This window comes from Marmota marmota, unplaced genomic scaffold (assembly GCF_001458135.2).
Source record: "Marmota marmota marmota unplaced genomic scaffold, marMar, whole genome shotgun sequence".
NCBI classification, from domain to species: Eukaryota; Metazoa; Chordata; class Mammalia; order Rodentia; family Sciuridae; genus Marmota; species Marmota marmota.
Window position 1 is genome coordinate 8,911,551 of NW_026000205.1, and position 10,019 is coordinate 8,921,569.

General features: G+C 58.9%; 1 protein-coding gene across 6 annotated transcripts in view; it reads right to left on the reverse strand.

Annotated features, from left to right (window-relative positions):
• The window catches only part of Actn4 (actinin alpha 4), a 92,709-nt gene that overhangs the window by 21,585 nt on the left and 61,105 nt on the right, over nucleotides 1-10,019 (reverse strand). For all 6 annotated transcript variants that reach the window (XM_048790935.1, XM_048790933.1, XM_048790934.1 and 3 more), the window contains exons 4-6: nucleotides 3,665-3,779; nucleotides 3,359-3,478; nucleotides 647-733 (exon numbers count right to left, since the gene is read on the reverse strand). In XM_048790935.1, the coding sequence (XP_048646892.1) occupies nucleotides 647-733; nucleotides 3,359-3,478; nucleotides 3,665-3,779 (322 nt within the window). The remainder of the gene's footprint in view (nucleotides 1-646; nucleotides 734-3,358; nucleotides 3,479-3,664; nucleotides 3,780-10,019) is intronic.

Below are 10,019 nucleotides of genomic sequence, written 5' to 3' on the forward strand. Positions count from 1 at the left end.
AGCAGCAGACCCCTGCCCATCCCAGCTGCCAGCCCAGGGCAGTTGACCTCAGACTGGGAGTTCTGTAAGCTTAGGGAACACCTATGTCCTGGTCACTCTGTGACCTAGCACCCAGGAGCCCCCTCCATAAAGTGGCCTGGCAGCTTTTCCCATCCTGTGGTGCACACGAGTAGCTGGATGGCCGGGGCCGACACCAGGTCCATGAGGACAAGACCCAAGGGTGGGGGGTTGGGCAGAGAGAGAACCAGCCCAGGCCCAACTTAGCACTTAGTCCGTGACCAAAGTTCCTAGCTGTAGCTGGGCACGGTGGAGCATGCGTGATCCCAGTGGCTTGGGAGGCTGAGGCAGGAGGATTGCAAGTTCAAAGCCAGCCTTAGCAAGTTAGCAAGGCCCTGAGTAACTCAGTGAGACCGGTCTCTAAATAAAAAATTGAAAGGGGCCAGTCTCCCTTGCCCGCTTCATGGGGGCAGTGTGAGAGTCCACACCCTGGGGACCATGAGAATAAGGCCATGGGAGGGGATGACAGACTCCTGTGAAAGGCCACCTCTGAGTCACCCCAATGAAGCAAGGAAGGGGCCTGAAGCACGAAGACAAAGCTTTGGGAACTGACATGACCGGGGAGGTGGAAGGCGGCTGCCACCCTTACCTTCCACGGAGATGTCCTGGATGGCGAACCTGAGGATGATGGTCCAGATCATGCCCAGCGTCATCTTCGCGTTGCCGTCTACGATCTCTGCTCGGGGGAGGAGGGGCGGGGCTGTTAGGCTGCAGGGAGGCTCAGCTCTCCCAGGCAGCCTTCCAGCCCCACCGGGAGACCAGCTCAGCTCTCCGCTGGACAGGGGCTACCCGCCTGCCTCCCTGGGAGGAGGCGCCACGCGCTGAGAAGACTGTTTTAAAAGCCTGCAGCTGCTGGGTGCCTTGTATCTCTGTGTCTCTCCTAGGTCATGAAGACCTCTTCCCCAGGGACCACTCATTGTCATGGCCCAGCTACGGAACTGCTCCGGGAGGACTGTCCCGGGTGTGTGGCCTTCTGCTCACACCTATGCCATGGCACCTAAGCTCAGACCTGATTCTGCTTGTAAGTGAAGGCCCTGCCCTCCGCTGAGCCGGGCTCTGATGGGTCAGTGCACGGGCTACTCAGCCGTGCTGGGGACCTAGGCTGCTGCCACCCTTGTTGGTGCCCCTGCCGTCTCCTGCAAAGCTGGCCATGCTGTCTCCTCCTAACCCCTACAGTCAGGTCACCTCTTCACAGCAGCCAGGAGGGTCGGATTTGTGTCACACCCCTGCTAAAGATTCCACTGTGCCCGAGATGACCCTGTGTTCCTCAGTGTGGCCCACAGGGTGACTGTCCCTCCCCCTCCTGGAATCCTCTGGCGGCTCAGCAAGCCAGGTTCTTCTTTGCTTCGAGGACCTCACACCTGTCCGGCGATGGAGGATGCCCCTGGGGCCTCTCCTCCCCCAAGCCTTTGCTCACTCATCCCTCACTGCCTGTCTCCAGGAGCCTCACCCGGCCCCAGCTCCTCTGCTGCCCGCGTCTCAGCGGGCCACACAGGGGCCTGCAAACGAGTTCAGAAGACAGGAGAGAGCATCTGGGGGCCGGCAAAGGCCGCTGCAGGAGCTGGGGAGGCCAGGCGCAGCCCCCCAGGAGCGGAAACCTGAGGGCGGGCGTGGCTAGAGGACGCAGGGGTCAGAAAGTGGAGGGGCACACCTTCCAGGGACACACCCGGAAGAAAAGGAGCACTGACAGCCACAGGAGGACAGCGGGTGAACCGCAGCTGACCCCACAGCGGCTCTGGACTTCAGGTTCCAGGATGAGGAGATGCATGTCTGCTGCCCGAGGCAGGGAAGGGACCAGTGTCTGTCCTAATCTTGTCCCAGGGTCCAAGTCCCCAGACACAGACACTGAGCAGAGCTACCTGCTCCCTCCCAGTTGTGGGAAAGGCAGCTCTTCCTTCGGGGAAGCTATGGGGCCCGCCACCAAGATACAGCCCTCCAGGGCAGGGGACAGCCCAATCCCACACGCAGCCACTGGAAGTGCAGGCTCAGGACACGTCTACCAGCTGTTGCTTGACCTGCAGCTGTGCCCGACAGCTTCCCCTCTGGTAAACCCCACAAAGAAGCCATTCTCCCCCAACTGCCCAGCTATGTGGAGGGGCGGGGGCTACAGCCAGGGCAGGGCCAAGTTCTCAGGTGGATGAGGCTCCATTAGGCTGCCCTCTAGCTTCGTCCCAGGGCCCAGTGGTAACAGGGATTGGAAGGGAACCAATCTGGGCATGAATTGGAACATTTCAGATCCAGTTTTTCTCCAAATGAAACTGAGGCTGCCCGGTCTCTCCTCCAACCCCTTCTGTATTGACAGACGCGCGTTTGAGCAAAACAAATGCAGCCATGAGCAGCACGGGCTGGAGCAGGGCCCAGGGGAAAGAGCCAGCAGGACAGAACATCTCTGGGCCTGACCGAATTTTTGGGTTTTGATTTTTTTTAAACAAACACCAACCACCTCGACTGTGGCATGCAGTGCTTGGCAGCCCTCCTGGGAGAGGTCCTGGGCCGGGGCAGGCCTTGGAGCTCAGTGTGCGCATTCTGGCCTGGAGCTCTGGCCACACTCTCAGGGCCTGTCATTAATGGCAATTAGTTTTCTTTGTTTTTCTAAAAGCTGGGACAACACGGATGTCAGGGCAAGAAACCCTGCTCTAATGAGCAGAACTGGAGCCCGGGCTCTGGGAGCGTCTGGGCTCCATCAGGCCTCAGCTCGTCTCCCAAAGCATCCGGGAGCTCAACCCCGGGGCCCTGAGGACAGCCCGCTGCCCCAGAGGGAGGGCACAGGGCTGGCCGAGTGGGGTCCACGGTATCCCTTTGGAACACAGCGGATCCTGGGGCAGTCCAAAGCCTGCTCTCGAAGTCAGGGCACTGACCTTTGTCCTTGTGTCCTTTCCCAACACCCCGACTGGGGCCACTAGGCCCCTTCTCTCCTCTGCAATCCCTCCTGCCCACACATGCCAGGCAGGACCCTGGTGGAGGTGCTCCTGGCACAGCGGGACCAGGTCACATGTCTGTCACTGTAGCTGGGTCCAGTGCAGGAACAAATGAGGATGACCAGGGTCTAAGTCAAAGTCATTCCTCGCCCTGTCCCTCATGGCTGGGTCCATTACACTTCCCAGATTTGGACTATATCCACCTGGACTTCTCTGCAAGGTGTGTGGGGGTTGCTGGGCCCAGTATCCTATGGAGGGCAGTCACTGTGGTCACTGGTGAATACACATTGGGGCTTTAACCCCAAGGGCTCCACTACTAGACCACTGCATGGGCTCAGAATGCAACGTCAGCCTCAAGGTCAGGAACTCGGTCAGGAGCTCACCTTCCGCTCCGATGGAGACCAGCTTGACCCCTTTGCTGGCGATGAAGTCCAGGGCTTTGTTCACATTGTTGATCTTGTGCACCCGCATCTTCCCACGCTCGGGCTTCGGCAGCCGCTCCCCTGAGAGAAGCACAGAGACGGAGCGGACAGCGCCTTAGTGTCCCCTGCTCTGGGCCTCCTGGCCACTCTGCACCTGCCCACAGGCCAATGCCCAGATGCCGGTGGCAATGGGGCAGTGTCTCTGGGGCCCACTGTGACGAGGCACCAGTTCCCGTGCGGGTGGCACTGCGCCAGTGGGAGGCTCACCTGAAATGACCTCCAGGAGCAGCATGAGCTTGAGCCCGTCGCGGAAGTCCTCATCGATGTTCTCGATCTGCGTGCCTGCCTTCCGCAGGTGGGAGTTACACCAGGCTGTGAAGGTCTGGGAGGCGGGACAGAGGGGCAGGGAGGGTCAGCCGGGCTGCTGTGGCTCTTACTAAAAGCGCAGGCTGAAGTCCAGGCCCAGGAGGGCAGAGGCTACCATGGGACACTGGCTCAGAACCAGGCCCTGAGCCACCGTCTATGTGCACATTGTTTGAGCTTTAGAGTAACCCGAGCAAAAATAAGGGAGCCGAGGCCCACGGCAGGGCTTGCACTTGAACCCACCCCGTCAAGCCTGCAGCAAGCGCCCTTTCCCCCACACCGAGCTCCCATGAGGGAGCCCACAGCGCACCAGGCAGCAGCGCCCAAGGTGGCTCTTAAGCTCTACAACCTCGATGGAGCAGCAGGCCCTACAGGTGGCAAACGACAGGCAGGTCCCTACCCTCCAAGAGCTCAGGTTCTCGTTTCTAGGTGGACATAGCTCCTGGCCAAGCACTGGCTCTTCCACTGCCTAATGAGAGGCTGCAGAATCCCATCAGTGGCAGAGAGGACATGGCCCAAAAAGCCACCTGTAAACGCAGTTTCCTCACCGTTTCCACACTCAGGGTGGCCCAGAGGCAAGCCCTCCTGAGAGACAGGAATACAGAGCCTCTGAGCCCTGCACACGTCATGTAGTGGGGCTTTCTGTGGCCCAACACCCTGGCCTCTCTCTTCCCTACAGAACGTTCCATGTCCCAAGCTTTTAAATCTTTTTTTTTTTTTTTTTGGTACTGGTGATTGAACCTAGGGACATTTTACCACTGAGCCATTCCCAGCCTTTTTTATTTTGAAATAACATTTCACTAAGTTGCTGGGATTCTCGGCATGCACCTCGGAACCCAGCTCCCATCCTTCCGAATCAAACGCCTGACTTCTGACTTGTTTTAGAGTGGGTGGGCAGGGGAGTGGGAAGCAGCTACATTTGAAGAGGAATCTCTGAGGATCGGTTGGAAGGTGGGGGCAGGGGGCCCTGAACAGGAAGCCAGACCTGGATGCACCTATCATGATGGCACAACCCCCAAGGACAGGGCCACTCAGCCCCGCCAGCTGGGGCATTTTATCAGACATCAGTGCCACAGAGGCAGCTCAGACCAGTTAATACCAACATGCCCAGACAACTCTGGGCAAACTGGTCCTTACCCTTCTGCAGCAAGGTCTTCAGAACACCCCAAGCCTCTGCTTCCCCAGGAGCCGCTGTACCCCATGCCCCAAGCTGCCTCCTCAATCTGCAGGGCCAGCGCAGAAGTGGGCAGACTGCCAGGGACGTGCAAGAGCACATTCTATGCCCAGGACACAGGCAAAGGCCACATGGGGCAAGGGGGCTTCTGTGGGGCCTCCGGCCAAGTACCGTGTGCTCTGAGGACTCTCACCAAACCTGCTTATTCAGAGCTGATACAGGCCCCTCCCAAAGACGCTGCCTAATCAGCACGCACCCCATCCAGGGGCCCAGCTCCAGGCTTCAGACCACTCCCCGCTCCTCCTTGCCTGGGAGACAGACGCTGCTGTTTCCCTGGCTACCTTTGCCCTTATCACGCAGCCACCATCGACCCATGCCCAGCCAGGCATGGGGCACACACCTGTGACCCCAGCAACCTGAGAGGCTGAGGCCCTGAAGGGCTTAGTGAGACGCTGTCTCAAAACAAACAAAAAAGGCTGCGAGTGCGGCTGCAGGTAAAGCGGCCCTGGCTCGATCCCCAGGGCAGACCGGGCAGTGCCCTGAGCGCAGCTCCTCCCGGACTCCGCCCGCCATCCCCCTCAACAGGTGCCAACCCACAACACAGGTGGCCCCGAGCAGACACTTTGTGGCACCTGTGTAGTCTCTCAGGGGACAGGCCACAGGCAGGCTCTCACTGACGAGAATGTCCACTAGCCTTCCCAGCCCTGTTCCCCTGCTGCCCTGTACAACTCCGCATTTGGACAAACCAGGCCTAGTGCACTGGCTGTGGCTCCAGAGGGGCAGTTCCGCAGCCCTGGAAGGTGGCTTCCTCTCCTGTACAGATGAACACACTGCCTGGGTCGTGGTCTGCTCGGGGGCTCCAGGCAAGAAAGCCCGGGGAGCGCATGGAAGGGCCCAGGCGGCAGCTCCTCCCTCCCCACAGGGTCTCGGAAGCCCTCCTGCCTTGTCCAGAGTGCTTGCCCTGTACCCTGCCTGCCCACACCACCACACGGTCCTTGGCACCTCTCGGGGAGACACATCCTCCAGGCATTTTCTGTCTTAATGCACAGAACGTGCGCAGGAGCCCTCTCCCACCTCGTGGGAACCCCACGGGGCAGAGGTGCTTTCCATGGCTCAGGGCGCAGTGCCTGCGCGGTGGGCAGAGGCCTGTGGTGCAGAGGACAGCAGCAGGAGGGGCTGGGCAGGAAGTGGCTGGGGATGTCCAGCCTCTGCTATTGCCTGTGCCTGAAAGATGCCCTTTGACAACGAAGCGGCCAAGTCACATCCCTCAGCCTGCGGCTGCAAGACGGCAGTTCCCGAGGGTGGACCCCCATGGTGCTCCCACGCTGCCAGGAGCCAGGGCCTAGGCACCTGTCATCTGCAGGGGATGTGGGGGGGCACATGTCTAAAAGGCACTGCTCCTGGCCTCTGCCTGCCTGGGTCACCCCCTGGGAGAGGCAGACCTGGGGCTGAACGCCAGCTCGGTTCATCAGAGTCCACCTCCTGCTGCTGTTGCACGGATGCCACGGGGTGTGTGTGGACTGCACTCAAAGCCTCATCACAGACCCTGGCATGGAGTCTGCACCAGGTGAATCCCACACCTGCTCGCTGGCTGCTTCCGACCCAACACCCAGGAAAAGCAGGACCCCACCTCTGCTCTGTGAAGGCCCTCTGCCCTCTCCTGCAGCAGTGTGGAGGGAAATGTGATGTCCAGGGCCCTGCACACAGTCCCCATTCCAACTTGCGGAGGCACTGAGTGAACCTTGCCTCCTCAGGCCCAGGCCATCTGTCCTCCCGTGTGCCCTCCAGCACATGCCCACCTCTGCCCATCTACTCTGGGTAGTAAACAAAAGTTCTGCCCCAGGGATCGCGCAGACCTGGTTCCAGGCTCGGCTTTCCCACTGGGGCAGCCGCCATAACCCAGGGCAAATGATGAGCCTTGTTTTCCTGGGTGGTGGTTGGGGACTGGGATCTCTGCTCTTAAGAAAAGGATTAAACAAGAGGATGAAAGCAAATCACTGAGCACTGCAGCCGGCCCAGGTTAAGCTCTTAGTGTCACACGTGGTCAGGGAAAGGCCCACCTCTAAGTAAATGAAAGCAGGCCGCATCTGCCTTCCTGACCGGAAACACGCAGCAGCCAGAGCAGAACACCTCAGGTGCTCAGGAAGACGCCCCAGTGCGCTGCGGACAGGGCAGGGAGGAACTCCTTCCCAACCATGGACTCACTCAGAGCCAGGGAGCCCACTGGCGGACCCCCACCTTCACCCATGCCTTGCTTGGCCGTGTTTCCTCCTCCTGGAAGGTGAGAGGCGCCTACTGACTCAGGGCTCGGGACAAGGACAGCATGGGCTCAGGAGGCCACCTCTGGGACAAAGCAACTGTGAGTGCCGCTCCTCCTTGCAGTGAGAGGGCAGGGGCTGGATTTCCAGCAGGACAGTAGGGACTCATTGTTTTTTCTACTTGGTCACAAACATGACAACTCTGCTCAAATCCTTCCTCTCCCCCAGTTCAGAGGAACGTGGGGGTGGATGGTGTAGGGAGGTGGTTTCTATGCTGGAGGCCTCCTGTGCCCACCACAACCCCGCCACCAGGTGGGAGGCTCAGGGGGAGCTACGGACCCCCTGCTGACGGGCTCTGCCTGTTCCCAGCACCCTAGAACCTGTTGAGCCAGACACGTTCCCTCAACAAGCACCTGCTGGGTGTCCACCAGGGCCGGGCCTGTGCCAAGAACCCGAAGGCAAGCAAACGCAGACCAGCCGCACTCGCCCGGAGCTCCGCACCGAGGAGCGACAGCACCCATGACCCAGGCGTGCTCCACCAAGAAAGCACAGCGTGAGGGAGAGCGGGAACAGCAGTGGCCACAGCAGACACTCCAAGGCCCAGCTGTGCGCCAGGCACTGGTCTGGGCACTTTGTCCTGTATTAACTTTCTCATGCCCCCACTTTCCAGACGAGGAAACAGAGGGCCTGAGAAGCGAAGGAACCTGCCCATATTAGTCACATTCCTAGAAAATTATAGAAGCTGCATTTAAAAACAGGTATTGTGGCTTCAGAGTCCCCCCTTAGGTTATCAGATGGTTTGTGTCCCCTGCCTCATAACAGGAGCTGCAGAGAATGTCCAGCATGGTGGGGGAATGTCTCATGGAGTGGTGAGGGCAGGTGCATCGAAGTTCTCCTCAAAGGTAATTTTCAAACTCTGACCTGAGTAATGTTAAGTTCAATAAGACCAAAATAAAGGAGGCTCTGCAGATAATGGGAACAGCATGTGCTAAGGCCCCGCAGCAGGAGGATCAGAACCCGATCAGAGAAAGGAAAGTAAGAAAGGAGTTAATGGGGCCTTTAAAAGGCTACGCTCGCCAGGTGCAGTGGTGTATGACTCAGGAGGCTGAGGCAGGAAGACTGTGAGCTTGAGGTCAGCCTCAGCAACTTAGTGAGACCCTGCCTTGAAATAGAAGGGCTGGGAATGTAGTTCAGTGATAAAGCACCTCTGGGTTCAATCCCCAGAAAGGAAAGAAACTGAGAGCAACTTCTTCCTCCTGGCAGAAGGAGGAGGGCAGAGAAGCCAGGTTGGAGGTACCTGTCCTGATTGAAACCACAAACCCAAGGTCTCAGTTTTGTGAGATCCTGGGAGGAAGCGGCCAGAGCACTGGGAGAAAGGCAAAGCAGCCGGAGCTCTTCTGGACATCACTGATATCCACCAGGGAAAGTAGCAAATCTGACGAGTTGGAACAGGACAGCGCCTCATCTAAGAAGAATTCAGTGCATTCAGCACCTGCTTGGAGGCCCTACTATGTCCTGGACACAGCAGGAAGCCCAGCAGCCTGAACATTAAAGGTGATCACACAATGACCGCTCTCGGCTGCTTCCTATACTCACACATCACCATGATCATGCAGGACGCTATCGTCTCTACTGAACAGATGAAGAAACTGAGGCAGGAAGAGTCACATGACTTGCTCAAAATCACACTAACAAACAGGTGGGCACTCACTCCAGGACGTGAGAGCAGAGTGCAAGGTACTGGACCAACAGAACCCAGCGGGGAGGCCCAGCTGCTCCCAGCCTGTACCCAGCACCCAGGGGAGGCAGCTGCACCAGGCTCTTGGCCTATCTGGGGAGGAAGGAAGGATGTGGCTGGCGCTTCACACACACGTGGAGACCCACAGACAGTGCCGCCTATGGTTGCCAAAACAGCTCAGGGCAAGAGTGGAGAAGGGAGGGGCAAGTCTGGGATCCTGTCCTTACTCCATGTGCTCAAGTCCTGGTGGCAAGATGGGTGGGTGGGGGGCAGTGATTTCTGCTTTGTCACTCCTGTGTGTTGGAGGGGGCGCTGGCATTACTGGTCATAAAGTCTTTCCTGTGTCACAGGGACCCCTCCCAGCAGCCAGGATGTGGGGCGGCTGGGTGAATGAATGATGGATATTGTTCGGGAGATGACCTCAGCGGCCAGGAATGTGGCAGTGGTGGCTTTAATAAGCCATTCATGGAAGATGCCCTCCCCCAACCAGAGAGCGGAGACCCTCTGCTCTGGGCCATTGATGAATAAGAAATGAGGAAGACCCAGGACAGCCAGAGGGGCTCGGCAGGCAGCGGGACCCCAGCACAAGCCAAGACCAAGAAAAGGCCCGAGAGAAGCTCCCTTCCCTTTCCCTCCTGACTTCCCGTCGCAAGACATGTTCTCGGGCTGGGGTGCAGCTTGGTGGCAGAGCACAGCCTGGCCAGTGCGAGGCCCTGGTTCGACCCCAGCACCACAAAAACAAACACACACGTGGTGTGAAAGGAAATGCCTGTTGGCAGAAGGAACCCCACTAAAACCAGGACAAGGGGGGCCTCCTGCAGTCAGTCTAGGCTTAGAAGCTGGTCCGGATGCGCATGGGCAAGGCAGCTGGGCCAGAGGCCTCCCTGTTCCAGGCAGACGCTCCCATGTGGATTCCACTGAGGCCACGCTTGGTAAGACTTTAGGAAGAACTGCCAGCTGCTTCGAGCCACGCCCCTGCCTTTCACTGTGTCCAGGCTGCCCACCAGCCTGGCAGGATGTCACCACCCAATGCCTGGCAAAGAAGGCCCAGCCAGCAGGTGGCCACAGCCAGCTCCCCCCCCCCCCCCC